Genomic DNA, 21,092 nt, shown 5'->3' with positions numbered 1-21,092 from the left:
AAATCTACTACGATTCGGTGAAAACCAGAAACAAACAAATAAAACAGCAACCAAACCAACAAACAACCAAAAACCCAACACCACCAAAACCAACTAACCATAAAGTCTTTATGCACATTTTGGATAGAAAGCTTTGCTGTTGCTAATCAGGGTTGTAACCAATGACCATTTACATCCTTTCAGATTTGGCTCTGCAATCTGCTTGTCTATTCTTGGCCCTACAGACTCAGAAGCTCTGAATCATAGCTGACTTTTTCTCAACAGTTACATAAAGATCTGTGTGGGGACCACGAGCTCTGCTCCCAGTGCACTGCAGCCTGGGGAGACAGGTACATTTTTTTTAGTGTAAAGCCGTGGGTATCTTCACAAAGACGACTTAACCTACGTCAGTCACGAACCTAAATGTCCATGTGACAGGATGCCATCTCTAAACTACTAGCACCTGCTCAGCACTCTCTGCTGTCGTTGCCTCTTGCTTAATTGGCAGCAAGGTTCATTGTTCATTGAGAACTTAACCCTGAGGAAAGGTAGAGCTGTAATAAGCCCTGCCCAGGGGATGCTGCATTGCGCTTCCTTTGTTCCCCCAGCCTGCTGTGGTTGGTTGCATAGTGGTTACATACCAGCACCTTCCACAGGCAGATCCTCCTCTGGGAGAAGGGGCCTCTAACCTCTAGTGGCAGGAGGGAATCCTCTTCTATTTTCACACATTACACAAGGGATGCCAGTTTAAAGCTCCACTGATTGCAAAGTGGGGACATCTAAGGCCCAGTCTATGTCTTTTGAAAATCTGTATTTAGTCTTGCAACATACTGCAGGGTTCCTATTCCTACAGAAGTCAACAGAGGCTGAAAATGTTCAGGAGCACTGCTCTTTGTAACAGTCTATCCCAGCTTCTACTGACCACCTGTGTGGTAAATGCTCAGAAGATGGATTGTTTATGAATGTCCTCTGGAATGAGTGGTTGCATTCTGTTTGACCATGCAGTATAACTACACCTCTTTGAAATAAAGAATTTGTCTTGGTGCTGGGCTGAAAATACTCTATACCAGAAAATTCTCAGTGATGCATTATGAGATAAATTGAGACTCAAGCTATCAAGTGCAAATTCCTGAGAACTCCATTTACTGTTTGTAAATCTGTACATCACTAAATCTGATCTGTCAGAAATAATGGGGAGTTGTGCATGAGAGCAGTGAGTCAATGCAGAAGAGAATAATTGTGAGGCAGCAGCAGCCTTGACTCCTACAATTAGCAGAGAACCTCAGGAAAATGCTACCTTTGACAGACACAACTGACTAAAATGTTAGAGGGTTCAGAGCTCAGGGTTGCTAATTCTTGATTGGCAGCAAGAATTTTAAACCAGAGGCAGAATCAAAACAAAGGGTTTCAGGCCAGCCTGAAAGTAATGCATTGTGTGTGGAAGGCTTTTCTTGATACCACAGGAGGATGATTTTTGCTGTGTGTTGTACCTTAGAGAAACTTTGGAGTTAATGTTACCCCAATGTCTCTAATTGGTTGCTCTACTGAATCTTAATGTCAAGCAAACTCAGTGCTATGCACTCAGCAGTTCTGTCAGTAATGAATTAAACTCACAAAGCACACCTTAACCTTCCTCCCAATTTCCTTCCTATTAGCAGCTTAGAGTCACTTTTACATTTGTGCTCTCTTTTCTTTGTAATCCTTATCTCCTTCCCTTCCAGGGAAGGACTCTCTTGAATATTTCTCTTTTAATGAGCTCAAGACTGAGTTTCTCACAGATCATCTTGAATCTGGTGATGCTATTCTTGAGTCTATTATTTTTTTTTATGTAGGACACATCTGAACCTTGTTCTTCTGTACAAATTCAGACTGACTTTGAATGCAAAGGAAACTGCTGACACCACAAAAACAGTCAGTGAGGTTTGTAAAATAAAACAACAAAAATGTTACTTTGATGTTGCCCACCACAGTATGAAGGGACTGTACCATGTGGCTCTACCATGAGACTTCTCCATCAGTGGAGACTTTTATAATGGCTCATGTTCTGTGGGTGCTAAAGGTCTCCAGGCCTGCCCACTCACTTGTCTGACTTGTCATGCAGTTTCCTGGTAAGAGTCTGGACATCAAGACATGCACCCTATTTTGGGTGTTATTCTTTTCATTTCAAGTTAAAAGTCTAGCCATAGATGTCAAAATCTCTTTGAAGCATTAAGGAGCTAACTTAATCTCCTCAACACCCTGTTATTTCAACCACTACACTGAACCACTCTAGCACTCCATCTTCTTGATATTTTTGTCCAAAGCCTAAATATAACTCACAGCCACTATCCATATTTTACTATGCACAATTGCTGGCACATATGTCACTGCTAGTTCCTTAATTAAGTCTGTGATTTACATAGTCATTTGCCTTGTGTCAGGCTTCCACAATGGTAATAACTAACCAGTAATCTGTGAAAATTGCTGACTTAAAATACACCCAGGTTAATAATAGGAACTAGTCTTCATTTGCTGGTGTAAATAAAAATGTTTGTGTAAATGTTTGTTGATCTACATGTGCCAGCTTGTGTGCTGAGCTTTCCTGGGAATGTCCCTGCCATTGTCTTACAAACAGATGTAGTTGCACCACTTTCAGTGTGGATTGATTCAAATGACTTCAGTGTCTGAGTTACAGACTATGTAAAGACTAAAAAATACCCAGGGAGGAAGAAAAGGAAAAGAACCCTTTAACTGTTAATTGCTGAGTCCTTATCAGAAAGATGTCACTTGTGTACAGGCAGGCAATGGATACCTCACTTGAATAAATGCTGTGTTTTAGTTTAGCTGCTTTAAAAGGTGGGGTGTTAGGGTTATCTCTGTTACAGAGAATCTCTCCATTAGTAAATATTCATTATTTTTGATGGAGGTCTCTGAAAAAGCATTTCGTCTGTAGCTCCTTTCTCTCTGCCTCCCCTTCTCAACTACTTGCTCTCTAGGCAAAGCCTCTCTGCCTGTCCAAGCCCACTTTTGATGTTGCGTGCTCCTGAGGAGAGTTCAAGGTATATATTTCTGATTTTAGTATCCATTTGCACTCAGGTTATCATTGTTTTGAAGAGTAGCATTAGGACCTTTGCTGCTTCTGCAAGGATGAGCCTGTGGCATTAAGCATGGATGTGAAAGCCTCATGTGTCTTGAATACTCAGAGGATCTAATTAACAGGTAGAATCGCACCCTGGGTGCTTGAGAAACCGCCAGACACCATAGAAACGAGTCCTTAAGTCCTTGCACCATCTGCACTTTCTTTTCATTGCAGACCTCTCAGTGAAACATGTTTTTCCACCCTTCTAAAACTCATTTGTGCATTAATGGAAAATTCCTGCTGAGGGATTTCTTGTTCTTTTAGACAAAAATCAGAATTATTTCCTTCAGTCATGGGGGGAAAGAAAACAGAATACAAAACACCCCACCGTCTCCCAAGGCTGGATGAAATAATGAATCTTTGCATTTGCCTTTGTTAATATCATCACCACAACCTCCTCGATGACTTATTAAAAGAAAAAGAAACCCACCCGAGATCCCACTTGCCTCCCTCTCCCCCCCTCAAAAAAAAAAAAAAAAACCACAACAGAAAACAAACAGACAAACAAAAGGGGGATTTCTGGAGATAGACGACCACTGCATCATCCCATCAGCCTTTCCACAGTTCGTACAAGTATTCCTTCCTTCTGCAGCGCGGCTGCCTTTGCCCCGGGGGCGCATTGCTGCGGCGAGGACCAGGAGGGACGCAGCACCAGTGCGTGGCTGTCCTGCCGTGCCCCTGCTCCCGGGCAGTCATAGCCCGGGGACTACCCCCCTCCCCCTACGCTGCTCCGCATTCCCCGGCTGCCTCCCGCCCCGACTAGTAGAGATTTAGCCCATCGTTACCTGTTAGCTGCCAGCCGGGACGAGATGTACCCGCCGGGGATTTGGGTGATTATGTACCCCCAGAAAAAAGAGCCGTGGATCATGCCAACTGTTTCAGGATCCCAATTAAACTTCGCTTTCTTCCGGCGCAAATGACCGGGAGAGAAAGAGAAAGAGAAGAGGAAGGCTGTAATCGTGCCAGGTTAAAGCATTCATCCGCAGTAACTCGTACTGGGCAGGCGAGGGGGATTCTAACGCCCGTGGTAACACTCAGCGGCCGGGGCGCAGGGACAGAGACACTGGCTCTGCGTTAGCCCGGCATAACAAATGCTCCAGCCGCCCGACAGACAAATAAGCAGCAAAACAAATTCGATAGCGGCAGCTAAAACAGCACCGCCCGTGTCTTCCTGGGACAGCGGAGGGGTAGGGCCGCTCGGGAGTGTCCACAGCCCTCGGTCGGGGCATGGTCCCTCGGGCGGGGACGTCGCAGACCCGGAGTGTGGCTGGGACATGCGAGCCACCCCCCAGAGCTGCTGCCCCGCCTCGGACCGGGGTTGCAGGGCTTGAAGCAGAGTCCCGAGCGGTCTGGGGGGAGGGAGGGGAAGGGGACGGAAGCGTCCCCTGCCCGCCCTGCCTGGGCTCTGAGCACCTTCCTCTTGCCTGTGCAAGGAATGCGCTACAGTAGTTGGTTTGTCTGCTGACCTGCATCCTCACCACGCATCTGGTTTGATTCACCTCTTTCTCACTACGCTACAACTCACATTAAAACGAGTCTTACCATTTCATGCCTTTTGTCAACGCAAATTGTTTCATGCCGATGTTTTCAAACCTTTTTCGCACAACCAACCGTCTCCTTGCCCGCAGCCGCTCACTCGACGCCCTCTTTTCCCCACCCTCTACGTGTGTTTTACCAGGTATTTGCGTTCTTCGAGGGTGTGTGCAAAAGGGAAAATACAATAACAACCTGCCTGCACATAGGCTTTGGGGTGGGGAGGGGAAAATAGGAAAGAATCGATAGCAATTGTTTCTCCTTCAGGAATGAGGTTCCCGTGCTACAAAGGGCGGCGGCGGGGTCGGGCACCGGGAGCATTGCAGGCTGAACAGGGGGAAATGTCATCGAACCGTCCCAGCCCGTCTCGCCTGCGCTAAAGGTGCTTAATCTGGGATTTGTACTGGGAGAACATGGGATTTACGAGGGAAGGGTTCCCACCTCCTTAATAACTTTTCCTCCTCGGTGTATGGTGCTGTTATTGACCATATCCACAATGGCCACTCCCAAGTTACATCGGATCCCGAAAGAAATGCAGAATCCCAGTCCGCTCATGATGGCAATGATGTATCTCCGGGGCAGCCCGAAGCAGGTACAGTCGCACAACGGCGCTTTCTTCTCGGGCACTTCCATGGGCTTCCCATCTTCCGTCAGCTCGATGGTGTCTCCGGGCTTCTGCCTCTTCTCTAAGACTCTGGCCGACACAAGAGGAGAAAGTCAAACCCTGGCCGCCTGAACGCACAGAAGGCTTAAATTCACCGCTCCCCCCGCCCCTTTGGCTGGGGTTGGATTGACTTGAGGTTTTATTCCTTGTTTTCCATTCACCTTCAACTGTTCTCTAGCAATGACCTGTGGGAGTCAGGATTAGTCATCCCCAACTCCCCCCCGCCACCCCGCCGCAGAAGCCCAGGGAGGAGCTCTGGCTGAGAATTGCTCATCTATCATTAAAGACTTCTGCTGAAATATGTAGGACGCAGTAAGAAGACATCATCTGTAACCACTGCAGAGGCGCCATGTTGGGCAGCCCAAGAGGCATGGTATGGAAACTGAAACAGTCTTTGGGAGAAGGTTTTACTCCCTTCTTGCCGTTTATGAGCACCAAGAGGGAAGATCTTGGTATGCATCTCGTTTCAGGTCTCGGAACAAAAGAAATCTAAAGAGAAGGGGGGCGGGGACCATATTGCCACTTATTTTAGACTTGCAAAATGGCTGTCACATGCAGTGGAGGAAAACATGACCGTCTTTAGAGAACTGGCTCTCCTCAGCTACACGTGTGATCGTTCAGCAGCTTTAACCTTCCCACAGCAGCTTTATCTCTATCTCATTGCCTCCACTCCCTGTTTTCACGTCTTCCTGAAAGCAGTGTGCAGGAATGTGAAGGGGGGAAAATATTTGCAGCTATTTTGAATCAACAAGGAAAATGCCGAAAAAAATTTCCCCTGTTACTATCCACGAAAGGTGACTTAGAGCATTTCATTTTACTTCTCCTTTGGTGGAAAAGCTTTTTAAAATGCTGTGTCGGTAGTAAGAAATATTTGGTTTATCGAGCGAGTGTCCCATGCTGAATCTCTTAATCTTCTTTGTTAGTCACTGAAATATTCAAAAGACAGGAAACCTAACGGTTCCCACCTAGCTCCATCATCCCCTTGAGGAGAGAGTGACCATCTCCCGACACTCCGAGCTCTCCTATCGCTTCTCAGGAGTGTTTTCTCCCATCAGAATTTTTTCCGCGGAAGAACAGCCCTTTGAAGTTAACTCATCCGGCTAATGGGGCAGTAACAATTAACAGAACGAGGCTCAAAAGCTTCTCCGCGCTTCGGAGAAAATAGAGCGATTTACACCGACAGTTACTCAGTGAAAACCATCCTGTTTTTTTCTTTTCGTTTCTGAAGAAATTATTTCCTTGTTTAAAGACCGCAGCGTTAAAATTTTGTTTCGAAGTTGCGAATAAAATAAACCACCGCGGAGTTAACGTTCAAAATTCGTTCGTGCAAATAAAGGCTGATGGAGAAGCATTTTCTCACTAAGCGGACTTCTTGTCTTCGTGAAGACACTAGAAATCAGTGTGCAAGTGACAGGAATACTATTTTAATTCTAACAACCGGGAACAAAATTGTTTAGCCCTGTGCATTGAAGAAGATTAGACAACCTCTCATTTGCTACTCGGTTCAAAGAGAGTTCTGCTGGAATCTGCAAACAAGGTTTCTCCTTTATTCGCTGTATGACTACAGAAAAAAAACAGTGAACATGATCGGTTTGTTTATATGTTGTAGAGTCGTTTATGGCCCGAAAAAGGAGATTTATTCCCTTCGTTCTATTTTAAGCAGTTATTCTGGATTACCTGTTTTGTTTTATTCTTTTCCCTGACCACTGAAATTTATTTTTTAAATGACTTAAACCCGTAGGATATTCACTGCGGTGTTGCTGGCTTTGGTTTCACTTCTGGCATTTCAAAATTGTACCCCGCCTACTAAAATGGAAATCTTGATTGTGTCTTTATCACTTCACTGATATGTCCTTCTCCTGAAAATGGCAGCAGAAGTTGTGACTCATGCTGGGGAGAAGCCTTGTGCCTGTGCCCAACACTGCCGCATAGGTATGGGGGGAAGAAGAAAAAAAAAGAAGAAGATTTTTACGTGACCTGCCCATGGCAGATAAATCCGCAGTTACCTTTAATCTTTAATTCGGGAAAAAAACAACAACTTCGGGGGAATTTCCAGCAGAGGGGACAATCGAAAACACGTCGGAATTTCACAGACTATTCTCAAACGTCCTGGGGGGTCACTAAAGTCCCCAGATTGGATGGAGCACGATGTGTCAACTCCAGTGCATACACTTTTTAGGTATGCGGGAGCTGAGGTTTGTTTATCTGTGCGCAGGGTTCGAAGGAAGGAGAACTGTTCTGTGCACATGTAAACATATTGCTGAGTGACACTTTTGAGTTTAGCCATTGCAGTTGTGTATTACTTCTAAGACAAGTGGATGCTTCTCAAGGAAGATGGATAAATAATTAAACACATCCCTCTATATGTTTTAGCTTCAGGAGAAAGGAAAAAATCGTTCGGATATCAATTATTTATACATCTCCATGTTTATCTTCCTCTGACGACAAATTGCACAAGGGAAAACCCTAATCGAAACCAACAATTATTATTATTATTATTATTATTATTATTATTATTATTATTACTATTATTATTAATGATTGGTAAGGGCAGAGGGAAAGATCCGGTGACTGCATTGCAAAATCAACACCAAAAATAAATAAATTACAGGGAGTTCCTTTCTCTTGATTAAGATTTCAAGATGGGGTCCTGGGTTTTGTGGGGGAAAGATGGGATAATCTTTCGCTACATATTTACTGACACCATCTACGAATCAGATAGAGAAGTTCGGAGGGTGCCATATTGAGAAGCTTCAACACTAGTTCACAGGATCCAGATTATATCAGCAGTATCTCCACAGTTCCCAGCCCCTCCACCACTAACCTCCCCAAAGCATCCGACCTCCTCCAGCAGCTGGCGGTTAAGAAAAGCTTCCAATTATGTCTGGGAAATAGGGTCCTGTAAGAGAACTCATTCTTACCTGTAGAGTTGACCAAGAGATTTTCCAGCAAAATTCTTCAATCCTTCCTTGCCAGGGGTCAAAATCCTTTGTTTTACCGACTCCATTCCTGCAGGGGTGCTCGCTGGATTCTGCTCTGCTCTGGATAGGGCACTGCTACGAGCAACGATGGTTCATATTGGTTTAATCTCTTAACTTTCCCCCCTCATTAAACGGCTATCAGTGCACCTCCGGGTAAAGGCAGAGTGAGAGAAAGCGTGAGCGTGTGTGTGTGTGAGAGAGAGAGAGAGGGAGAGGAGAGACGGCGTGCGGAGCCCGAGGGGGGGGGGGGGAAGAGGGCGAGGGCGAGGGCGAGGGAGCGCGCCTGTGTGCGGCAGCGAGCGGGGAGTCTGCGAACGCTGCAGGCAGCCCCCGGCTTTCCCGGCAGCGCGGAGTTGCCAGGCACGGTCAGAAAGTCTTCTGGGCCTTGCGGATTTCAGTGATGGCGGGTGGAGGCAGTGCCATGCCCGGCTGGGAGGGGACGGAGATCCCTTTGCGGGAGCGTTTCAAAGCAAATCTCGGTTTGGCGCTGGCGGGTGTCCCCGGCTGTTGAGCCCGAGGGGGAGGGGTGCGATTCGCCGCCGTAGGCAGGGAGCTGCAAAGCAGCCCAAGCCCCGCAGCCGCTGGACAAATCCCTCGGACGGCGAGGAGCCCCGGCCTGTCCGTGCTGTCACCGCCCGCCCGCCCACCCGCGCAACGCCGGGAGCAGGGCGGCCGCGCAGGTCTCTCCCCGAGGCGGCGGCGGAGGCGAGCGGCACCCTTCGGGCACCGCGCCCCCTCCCTTCAGCACCGCGGACAGCGCCTCGCCACCTTCCTCCCCTCAGCACCGCGGACAGCGCCGCACCCCTGCCGTGCGGCGGGGCGGGCCGCGCTCCGCAGCCACCGGGAGCCGCGTCCGCGGCCTTGAGGGTACCCAGCGCCTCCTGCCCCTCCCCGCCGCGTCCGGGCTCTGCCCCACGTCGGGGCCGTTTGTGCCGTTGCTGTGGAGAAGGCGCACGGCCTTCCTGCAGCCAGTCGCACTTCTGGGGAAACGGGGCATGCACTGCACGTAACACTGCCCGTGCTAGAAATAGATAACATTTATTGCAAAGATATATTTATCTCTACATCCTTGTTTGCTCGCATTTTGTATCATATTAGGCATCCATTAGTGGCTGCTTTCTCTTAAGCACTTAACATTTTTCCATCCCTTTCGCCTTCTCCTCTTTTTTGCCTCTGTGCAGGCCAGCATTACATCTAGACTTGATGTACGATATTTACAGCACTGGAATGAACTGAGCACATTCGGAACAAAATTGGTTTTCTTTCCATAATCTAGTAATAGTTTCCCGACTTTAATCACTTTGAAGTCGATTGAAGAGACAAAAGGTAGTATTCCTTTCTAAAGCCATGACCATTATATTCCTCTTAGGCTTCATGTTAATCTTCAAGGGTCTGTAGATTTGTTCATTTAAAAACAACAAAACGAAAAATATAATTTGTGCTCGAAACAAATCCTAACATTATCGATACCCTTCATCTGCCTAGTTGGAGATAAAATGTAAAGGGTGTGTTTTAAAAGTAAGATTCCCTGTTGAAGCCATGTGTTGCAGCTGCAGAGTTCCCGAGAGCAGCCGCACTCGGGATTTATCTTTTCCCCTGACGTCGCCCTCTGGTGGAGGGTTGATGAAGTGCTACAGCAGCACAGCGCCTGCATACAGACCCGTAATGTTGATTTTGCGATTCCCATACTGACTAATCCGTTTAAAATGCCAATATTGCCTTTCGAAGCTGTAGAAATAAAAAAATAAATACAGACTGTTACAGTGGCAAATTTAACACTTAAATGCAATTGAAACGCTGCTAATTAGCATCATAACACCAAGCTGGTTTCTAGATCATGGTAGCTACTGAGTGTGGCTTTCAGCAGAGGTTTTAGTGAAGCATCTTCACCACCATTGTGCTGCTGGAGGGATTTTTCCCAGCAGATGCAAAGCTGCACCATTACATAAGCAAGTCTTCCTGGTGTCCCAGTGTGCCACTGCAGATGCTGAAAGGAAACCTGTAAGAATATATTATATTTTTTTTTTATGAGGGGCAGCAGGAACAGAAAATTGTTTAGCAGTAATGAAGCAAGATTGGATCCTGGAACACAAGCCTTTCAGAAAAAGTACTGATCGCTTTCCAAGCTGGAATTTGAAACTGTAAAGTCTGCAGGGCAAGGTTGCATTGTTTATTTGCACACCATGTACAAGGAGCTCTGGTCCTTGTTTTAGGAAGCTCAGCACTGACATGTTTCTGATGCTGTGGCTACTAAGTGACAGCAATAATAGCTAAATAATAGTAGCTAAAGAGTAATAACTAAATGATAATAACTAAATGATAATAACTAAATGAAGATAGCTAAAATGATGGCCTTTAATAAGTAAATGATGATAGATTTGGGAAAGATAAATAATTTAGTGTATCACACAAAAATGCACCAGCTGAGAGATTCCTGGATGTAGACTCTTACCAGAGGAGAATTAGTCATTAATTGGATAAAATATGCAAAACAGCCAACAACTATGGTATAGGAAAATATGCTCTAGTGACTTTGCTGCTGCTGCAGCCAACTGAAGTAGGAAATATGTCTATCCCACAGTATATCCAGAGATTAGTGAGACACATCATGACCAGGCTCAGCTGTTTTGGTTTCATACGAGGCACCAATAAGAGCAGTAGAAAGCTAATGTCATTAATGTTATAAAACACATAGAGACTTGTCAGCTTTTTAACATTACAGAGTAGCTATTTAACCTATGTAACATTATAAAGTAGCTATTTAAACCTATGTGACATTATAGAGTAGCTATTTAACCATCTTCAGAAGAAACAACACATAGCAGTAATATATGTCATCAAAACTGTCATCAATAATTATTCCTGTATTGAATACCTGTCCCAGGCAGACTCCTCTCACAGAAGCACTAATTCAGACTAATTCAAAGTAAAATCACTGTTGGTTCTTCCCACTGGTGTCAGTTACAGGTGAAATAGGATGGTGCTCAGAAAAATCTGGTCCAGGTATCACTGCTGGATATTCACTTACTGACCAGAAGCAAAGAGATGCATTCTAAAGGCACCCAGTAAAGAATGCAGTTCTTAGGAAGCATTAAGAATACCTATGGGGTGATGATGTGGTGTGACGAAGGATGCTGCAGATGTTTGTGGTTTTTCACATAGAGCAGTGTGATGCCTGCTTTTTTTTCTTCCTTCTTTTTTACTTGTGTGAAGGGTAAAGGATTGAATCCTAACCTGCCTTCCTGTTTTCATAAGTAGTTCATTTTAACAAGTTCCTAACTGAGCTAATTCAAAGAGTTCATTGGAGGAGATGAAGAATTACAGATGTGGTTCTTCATTTTTTTCTTATTGCTGTATATCTAATCCCAAATTCTCCACAATAACCCTCAGAATAAAGTCTAATTATGGAGTAATCCTTTCAGATGACTACAAACTCAACACAGCAATATACATTTCTTGAAGTTTTAGTCTTGCTGGAGCAAACTACATCTCAAGCTAAAATTTTCAGGATTGATACAACAGTGACTGAAAAACATGATTTCAATTTCACTTTTTTTAACCTTATCCTTGCTGCTGTTTTGGGTCCCAAAGTGACCAGGCTTGAGCTGAAACATTCTGAAGAACACATTTTCCTGGGCAGAACATGCACATGGAAGGTCACCCTCAGCCAGCTCACGCTTCCTGGAAATATGAATCTGAAAGTTTGGGCCAAGATCAAAAGGGCAAAGAGAAAAATCTATCAGGAAGCTGGCCAAAGAGACAAAATAAACTGATAGTGGATTTTGTCAAGCAAAATTGAGTCCTCCACTGCTTTGCTATATGACAGCGTGGATGGGCTGCTTTCTTTCAGATGTCCCTGCTCAGTTGATAGAACATTATGACATTGCTTTACCAATAGCCTGAGAAGCACAGGAAATTATACATAGTAGAGGACAAAAGGTGACCACTGATTTTATTTAGGGTGATTTCTAGTTGTAAGATGAGCTAGAGGTAATTTGCCCGAAAATCTCTGCACTAGCAAGATGATGAAACGCTCTAATGGCTTGCTAAATCCACCAGTATTTGGGGAAGGTGCAATTGCTTTCTGAGAAGGCACAACGGTCACTAAAAAGGCGGGGAGAAAGGCATAGAAGTACCTGAAAGCTGCACTTGCCCGGTTTAAGGAATATCTTATTTCTAAGCATATAAATTGGTAGTGTTAACCCTAGTGGCAGGACTTAGTTTTCAGACGAGCCGAGGTGTGTTTGACTCGCGGACCAGGGCAGGATCTGCCGTGGTGGAGCCGTGGCTTCCGCCCTCTAGCGGTAAAAGGCATGAAGGCAGCAGGAGAGCGGCTGGGTTTTGTGTCTTGCTAGTACCGGGCATTTCGCGGTGCAAGTAACCCCACTAGATGATTTTCGGTTACCATCCATGACTATTCTATGTCTGGAAATGCTCCCATTACATTACAAATAAGAGGCTATTCAGTCTGGAGAAGAGAAGGCCCCCAGGAGACCTTATTGTGGCCTTCCAGTATCTTAAGGGGGGCTACAAGAAAGCTGGGGAAGGACTTTTTAGGGTGTCAGGTAATGATAGGACTAGGGGGAATGAAACAAAAATAAAAAATGGATAGATTCAGATTGGATGTTAGGAAGAAATTCTTCCCCATGAGGGTGGTGAAACATTGGTACAGGTTGCCCAGGGAGGTGGTGGAAGCCTCATCCCTGGAGGTGTTTAAGGCCAGTCTGGATGTGACAACCTGTTCTAGTGTGAAGTGTCCCTGCTCATGGCAGGGGGATTGGAACTGGATGATCCTTGAGGTCCCTAACAATTCTATGATTCTGGGTCTGGAATGTCTCTCTTACGATGAATACCTGAGAGACCCAGGGCTGTTTAGTCCAGAAAAGAGAAGACAGGGGAGATCCTATTAATGTTTATAAATAACTGGTGGGTGTCAAGAAGAAGGTGCCAATCTCTTTTCAGTGGTGTCCTGTGGTAGAACAAGGGGCAATGGATACAAACTTGAACCCAGGAAGTTCCACCTCAACATCAGGAAAATCTTTTATGTGAGGGTGACAGAGCCCTGGAGCAGGCTGCCCAGAGAAGTTGTGGCGTCTCCTTCTCTGGAGCCATTCAAAACCCATCTGGATGTGTTCCTGTATAACCTGCTGTAGGTGATTCCGCTCTGGCAGTGGGGTTGGACTCAATGATGTCTGGAGATGCCTTCCAACCTCCACCATTCTGTGATTCTAACATTCTATTTCCTCTGTCCTCACTCCGCTGACTAAAATCTAATTTGCTTTTAGTATTAGCAACTAGAATAAAAACAAAAAGGAGAAGAAATCTAACAAAAATCTGTTCGCTGAAAACTGCCTTTTAAATCATGAAAGCAATGCTCGCTGTATCAAAAATCTCCTCTCTTTTTTGTTTTTTTTCTTTTTTTTTTTTTTTTTTTTTGTATTTCTGTGGAGAAATTTGACAGTATCAAATATATTTCTCTTTAAAGCAAATGGGGGTGCTTCTCCTCTTCTCAGATATTGCAGGAACATCTGTTCCTTTGAATTCCTGTACTGCTCCATCAGTTGAATGCAAAGGATCCCAAAGGACTTCAAGCCATCTGTCACGTTGCACAGACAGAAATGCACCTGCCTCTGGGGGTGAGCTGGAGTAACAATTCTCCCAGTACAGGAGAAAGCTGTGCAACACTTGGTGAGTGGGATGCAGCTGCCCACAACTAAATTAAGCCAAGGACTGCAGCATGTTATCCTATCTTTTATTAATGTGATGGTTGTTGATTAGATACTGTTGGATGATAAGTTGGACTTGATGATATCAAAGGTCTTTTCCAACGTGGTTAATTCTATTCTATTCTATTCTATTCTATTCTATTCTATTCTATTCTATTCTATTCTATTCTATTCTATTCTATTCTATATTACTCTCTTCTCTTCTCTTCTCTTCTCTTCTCTTCTCTTCTCTTCTCTTCTCTTCTCTTCTCTTCTCTTCTCTTCTCTTCTCTTCTCTTCTCTTCTCTTCTCTTCTCTTCTCTTCTCTTCTCTTCTCTTCTCTTCTCTTCTCTTCTCTTCTCTTCTCTTCTCTTCTCTTCTCTTCTCTTCTCTTCTCTTCTCTTCTCTTCTCTTCTCTTCTCTTCTCTTCTCTTCTCTTCTCTTCTCTTCTCTTCCCTTCTCTTCTCTTCCCTTCCCTTCCCTTCCCTTCCCTTCCCTTCCCTTCCCTTCCCTTCCCTTCCCTTCCCTTCCCTTCCCTTCCCTTCCCTTCCCTTCCCTTCCCTTCCCTTCCCTTCCCTTCCCTTCCCTTCCCTTCCCTTCCCTTCCCTTCCCTTCCCTTCCCTTCCCTTCCCTTCCCTTCCCTTCCCTTCCCTTCCCTTCCCTTCCCTTCCCTTCCCTTCCCTTCCCTTCCCTTCCCTTCCCTTCCCTTCCCTTCCCTTCCCTTCCCTTGGTCATTTTAACCATTAATCTATCATTATTTTACTGTTCCATGATGTCTGTTATTGGACTCTTTAACAGCTTAGGCAAGGTTTTACCCAAGAGGCAGCTTGGCCTTAGTGACTGTCAGGTCTCTTTTTGCTACAGGAAAAAACCTTGAGGGAAATGCACAAATTAAGACTGTATCGTGGTACCTTTTTATTGTTAGCATTAGAAAATCAGAATCAGGTTTTCCAAGGCTGCAGCAGTCTTTTCTGTTCTGTTGACTTGTCTCTTAACATTATTTTAAAATGTATTAAGAGAAGTTTGAGGAGGAATTTCTGTTGATTCAGATCACAGGTCATGCTGATTTGAACAGGGCTTAAATCTATTATAGACATTCATTTGCTGGGAGATCTGTTAAAGAAATACCAAAGGTAACTTCAGAGACATCATTTGACCAGGAAACTATTTCTGGTGGAGAAAAAACAACCCAACGCAACTCAGACATTTGGAAAATAGCTGTGCTTAGTACAACAGGGAGCTAAGATCTGAGCTTGTGGGCAGACTCTCAGACTACACTGTTGGGTCTGGGATTGATATTACAGCCTGAATTTGTCACTTATTTTTTCCTGTCCCTCAGGTTTTTTTTGTTGTGAAGGAGGGGGAGTAATCCATCTTTAGGACAAATGCTGATTTGTCAATAGACTAAACCAAAATACATACAATCTTGTGTAGGAAGAATGTAGGGAGTCTCTGTTACATGTAAAGTGGTTCCTCCAAGGAGAAACAAATACATAAAACTCTAATTAGTGATCTGTCTCCACCAAGTAGAATCTGTTAGTGATTCAGTCAGCCAACACACTTTGGCTTCACCACCTGACTCTGCCAGAACAGGTTCAAGTGATCTGAGGAAATGTGTGTATTTTCAACTGCTGTACCACAGCTTTTCTATGTAGAAGGATATTGAGACAGGGCACATAACTGTAGCAAAAAAAACCAAAAGGGGGAAGTCTATGTCTTCAGTTGGTGTTTGGGGTTAGCGGAGCCTGTAGAAAGTGAGCCTCATGCCTTCTCAAGAAAGAACTACATTTTTTTCACTGAGGGAGGCTTCCATCCATCCCATATTTCCTTCCTTAGTTATCTCTTGATAACCAACGCATGACTTCAAGGCTGAATGTAATCATATTTCACCTTTTAATTTTTCTTGGAATCCACCTAATAGAATTGTCTCCAATCCAGGTTCAAACCAGGAAAATAAGGAATTTGAATTTCTTATCTCATCTTTCAGTCTGCATCAGATAACACCAAGCTAGCAGTGTTACCCTCAAATGACTAGCATTTTAATTAAGAGACCCTCAACAATTTATTTGTAATATAAAATCAAATATTGCTCATTCTATGAGCATCAGAATGAACTCATCTGGCTCCCTGAGGCTCCCTCTCTTCCATAATCCCTAGCTTTCTCCTACCTGCTCCTCACACCAGGCTGTTGTCAGGATCCATGGGAACTCCAGTCCTCCTCACCCTTAGTTCCTTCCTGTCATGTCATCAGCACTCTTTACCCCTCTTCCTCCTTGTATCTCTTTGTGACCATTTGAGGCTGTGCCTTTAAGAAAGGGACAGTGCTGGAACACTCTGGCTGAATGTTTTGGAATAATAACGAAAACAATCAGATATTCTGAACAAATTTCATTGGTAGATTGTGAAGCCCCAAAACAGATAGCTTTCGAGAAATAATGAGTTAAAACATAGAATGTGAAGCAAATGAAGGAAGCATAAACCAGATAGAGCAATAAATCGCTAAGGCATGGGACACTGTGTCAGAAAAAGGAGATAAGACTGATAAGAACTATTAGGGCAAGCATGATTCAGAACCAGAAAGGTCAAACTGACCGTAACAGCCTTGTCAAGTCAGTGGAACCAAGCCAGGCACACCGGGAATTGACCAAATTAGGAAAGGGGTTCAAAAGTTTAAGAGAGGAAGACTCATCAGGAGACCCCTGCCCATGATGAAGGCCACCGGAATGACCACCAAGAAGATCCTCAAAAGAGATGTCCCCGCCCACGCTCCGCCTACACCACGCCTCTTATGAATATGTATGATCTGATGCAATACTACATCCAAAACTGTATAAAAGACATGCTTTTGTTACGGAAGGGCAGAAATCCATTTAGTGATTTCTCCAACGCGTTGCTAATAAAAATACCTCCTGTCTATCTGACTTAAACTGAGTCTCTTAGGCAGTTATTCTCGCCTTTTGGGGCAAAATTCGGCATCAATTGGTAGAATGCAGTTTTAAGTTTTAGTGCAGCTGGAATTTTTTCTCAGTTTGTTCCTTTCCCTCTCCCTTCCAGCTTGCCTGCTTCTGGGCTCCTAGCCAGAGCGACCTTGGATAAAGATAAGCACTAATACTGCATGCGCTTTTAAGGCCTGACCAAATTTCATCCTTATTAATTACCTTTTTTCTCTCTCTAGCCCTTCTTGGGAAAAAAAGGGAGGTAGGGGGAGAGAGGAGGGTACAGGGGGGGAACCCTCCTCTGTCCGGAGGAGAGAATTTCGTTCCTGTATTCTTTTTTTTCCCCTTGCTGTATATTTCTGTATATATATTGTAAATACTGTATATATTGTGCATATCTAACCTGCCTTTCCACATTGCTTGTAAAATATAGCATTCCTTCCGCTTCTCTGGCTAAGTTAGCTGTGGTTTATTCCCTCTTTGTGGGGGAGAGAAAGCTAGGCCTTCTCTCTCAACCCACTACATTTTTCAATTGGCACCCAACGTGGGACCTGTCCAAGATGGTCCAGACACACCTCGAGTACTGTGTCCAGTTCTGGGCCCCTCAGTTTAGGAAGGAGGTTGACTTGCTGGAGCGTGTCCACAGAAGGGCAACGAAGTTGGTGAGGGGCTTGGAACACAAGCCCTATGAGGAGAGACTGAGGGAGCTGGGGCTGCTTAGCCTGGAGAGGAGGAGACTCAGGGGAGACCTTATTGCTCTCTACAACTACCTGAAGGGGGGGTTGTAAACAGGCAGAGGTTGGTCTCTTCTCCCAGGCAGCCAGTACCAGAACAAGAGGACACAGTCTCAGGCTGTACCAGGGGAAGTTCAGGCTGGAGGTCAGGAGGAAGTTTTACACAGAGAGAGTGATTGCCCATTGGAATGGACTGCCCAGGGAGGTGGTGGAGTCGCCGTCACTGGAGGTGTTCAGGAGGAGACTTGACAGGGTGCTTGGTGCCATGGGTTAGTTGATTAGGTGGTGTTGGATGATAGGTTGGACGCGATGATCTTGAAGGTCTCTTCCAACCTGGTTTATTCTATTCTATTCTATTACAAACATTTTGTGCACGGCTGCAAGTGACACTCTTTTATTTTCCTTTACAAAGCTACTTTTGATATTTTTTTTTTTCCCCTGAAAATTGGAGGGAACTCCTAATTTTGGCTTTTTTATGTTTGTAGCATATTTGACCAAAATCGGTTCCAGACTGATTGTGAAGGTGAATGGACACACACACACACACAAGTGCAAGTCCATTTCATTAGAAAACTGCACTGAAACAATCAGCATGAAGTGTTGCTGGGTTTGTTGATCTCATGTTCCATTAACAGCACTTGTTATCTTTGTTATTGCTCCATCTTTTGAGAAACAAGCCCTCTGCTTTCTACAAACCACAAAGATCTCACCTCTTTTATGCAATAAATAATTAAGGAGTGCTAGCTACTGTCTTTGGAGAAGACATCCAGGGCTGTGAAGGCACAGAAGTCCAAATGTCCTTTTTCTTACCACAAGATGCAAAGGAAAGCCAAGGTCTGTAAAAGGTTTTGGGGGAATCTGAGCACAGAACAGCTATTCCTGTTGGTTTGTGGATTATAGAAGATATTTCTTCTCACATAACTCAAGATGACAGGAAAATCTCTGCATTATTTTAGGGCATTGATAATGAGCTCAATGGTGATTACATTGTGTTCCACAGGGCAGGATGGAAGGCTGAGGTATTATGTAGCTAGCTTGAGGCCGAAGCACTTGACCCATCTATTTTGAAATACCTGTGATCTCTAAATGTAACTGAAAATACCAAGTTCTCAGGTTAGAGCCCTTTTCTAAATGCTACAGGGAACACTCTCTTTGTGTTTGTGTTCCCTGTTCATTTTGTGGTCTGGTGTTTAAGTGTAAATATTTTCTACCAGGTTTTTTCTTGTTGCTTTTATATAAATAAGCCATCACAGATCTAGTGGATTACTGACTCGATTTCACTAAAGGAAGCTGTAGCTCCAAATGTGTTGAGTAGTGTCATGGGATGATATTAGCTTTGACAGCTCCATGACATTGGTACTGTTCTGGCATGATTAGACTCTACAGGGACACACTGAAATGGATGGAGTGCTTCTAGACCCTTGTTTAGCACCTTCATTTTATGTATAGACATATCAGATTAAGGACAGGCACATGCATACATTTAAGAGCATGGTTCTGGTTCACTTCCAAGCTTGTCCTTCCTTTTCCTTCCCAGGTTCCTCTGGATGTAGCTAGCTATAATTTCAAATGCTTCAAGAACTGCCTCTGGCTTATTCAGTTCTACCTGGGTCAAACTGAGCCCATTGGTCATTGTATTGTTCTTTAGCTTTTGCAGAGTTTTTCCTACAGGGGAGGTATCATAGTAACACAGTATATCAGAGCTTGGAAGGGACCTCAAGAGATCATTGGGTGAATTTTAGTTACATATTTAGTGGTCTGTTTACAGTACCTGCAAGTTCAAGCAATTCAGAGGACTTATGCTGAACCTTCAGCCCTTACCAGGCTCAGGATTTCCTCATCTGTCTCTTCAGTCTGGCATTTTCATCATGAAAGCTAGGCCAAGAGTTTTTGTCTTTTGGTTTTCAGCCCAACAACCTTTAGCTTAAGAGGCGATATCTACTGAGCCTTCACCATGGGCTTTTACTGCATTATGGCTGATCATTACAACCATTCTGTAGTTGAGGCAATTTCTGGCTCCCATTGTGGCAAAGATTTTCTGGCTGCTTCCCCTTTCTACCCAAAGGGTGCTGTTTGATGGGTAGCTCTTAGCTGGCTTTTTCATAACCACAGCTGGAGCAGTGATCAGTACTATCGTTACTGCAACTTCTGTGTGCTGTGATGTATGAGCTATGAACCTCATTCTCTTTGCCAAAGCCAAACACTAAAGTGTAAATAAAAAGCTCTTATAAAGCCATGCTGCTTGTTCTCTCTTTCAGTGCTACCAAACCTTCTCCTTCCATTAGAAAAATTGCAACTCAATGGAAAAGATGAATGTCAAAGTCTCTTCTTGGGCTGTGTCCCTACCCTAACTCTGCAGGAGGGAGATCTCTGCAGAGTATTAAGAAAGGGATTCAGATTTGGCCTTCTGAATGGAACTAATTTGAATGTGCACATTGCATTTTACCAGTGGTTTCACTGGGGCTGAGAACCTTTCCACCCACAGTTTCACATTCTTACACTCTGCTTTCAGGAGTGATACTGGTTGCTCAAAAAATGGCCTTACCATCTGGCTGTTGTAAAGTTCTGTTGAGGAATAGGTATTTCTTAGGTACTAAGCCTGTTTCATCCATAATAAACATGCATTATACTGCAGCCAAGCAAAGATCAAGACTGAGATGTGTATAAGCATGTAAGAAAAGGTAGGCTGCGAGAACAGCTCTACTGCTGCTTGCCTGACGTCCTGAGATCACACCCTGGGGGGCTGCAGCTAGGTAATTAATTCCTGCAACATATAACTTGTTAAATTTAGTTGTTTGTTTTCTTGTTCTCTCTCACATAATATTTTCCTGTGGTTCCAAGCTGTAGCTCTTACTTCACATATAATTTCAGCAAAATCACCGGGGCTATTTGCAGAACAAGGGATCTAAATTTTCTCACAGTGATCAGAACCATGCCATATGTTTTCTGTGCAGTTAATTCCACTCCCCTCACTTATCATGATAGACTGGTTTGTCACTCCCTCATGAAGGTACCAGTTGTGCCTATTTTTGTGTTGGTTTATTATTGTTATTATTATTTTTGAGTGGTCCCTGCGTCCAGTAATTGGTCTGAGATTGCCAATGTGTTCACACCTACCATGTTGTTATGGATCCAATTTTTCTAGATGTATTCCGCTGTCTGAAGGGCTAAAAGGATCATAAGCATGGCAAAGGCTGGCTTTTGTGGTGCTTGAAACAACAGGGTTCACAGGGTTTTGATTTTCCCTTAGGAATAATCATACAGCAATCAAAACTTGGAAATAACGACCTATCCCCAACTGAACGGCTGGGAAGCAAGTAGGCCTTACAAATCCATCCTGTCAGTCACATCTTCTTCACTTCCAAATTCTCCTTTACTCCCAGGCCCTCATGGCTTATGGAAACACCTTTCCCTGGGGGTAGCTTATCTTTAATAAAAATCT

General features: G+C 44.2%; 1 protein-coding gene across 1 annotated transcript in view; it reads right to left on the bottom strand.

Annotated features, from left to right (window-relative positions):
• Window positions 1-8,838, bottom strand: part of SLC17A6 (solute carrier family 17 member 6) — a 34,343-nt gene extending 25,505 nt beyond the window's left edge. The window contains exons 1-3 of the mRNA XM_068147812.1: window positions 8,216-8,838; window positions 5,072-5,324; window positions 3,883-4,001 (exon numbers count right to left, since the gene is read on the bottom strand). Coding sequence (XP_068003913.1) covers window positions 3,883-4,001; window positions 5,072-5,324; window positions 8,216-8,301 — 458 coding nt within the window. The 5' untranslated portion in view covers window positions 8,302-8,838. The remainder of the gene's footprint in view (window positions 1-3,882; window positions 4,002-5,071; window positions 5,325-8,215) is intronic.
• Window positions 8,839-21,092: the final 12,254 nt, after the last annotated feature.

The sequence above is a fragment of the Melanerpes formicivorus genome, unplaced genomic scaffold (genome assembly GCF_026170545.1).
Source record: "Melanerpes formicivorus ecotype bairdi unplaced genomic scaffold, bMelFor1.0.p_v2 SCAF_16, whole genome shotgun sequence".
Taxonomy (NCBI): Eukaryota; Metazoa; Chordata; class Aves; order Piciformes; family Picidae; genus Melanerpes; species Melanerpes formicivorus.
This window is presented reverse-complemented; position numbering and strand designations above follow the sequence as displayed.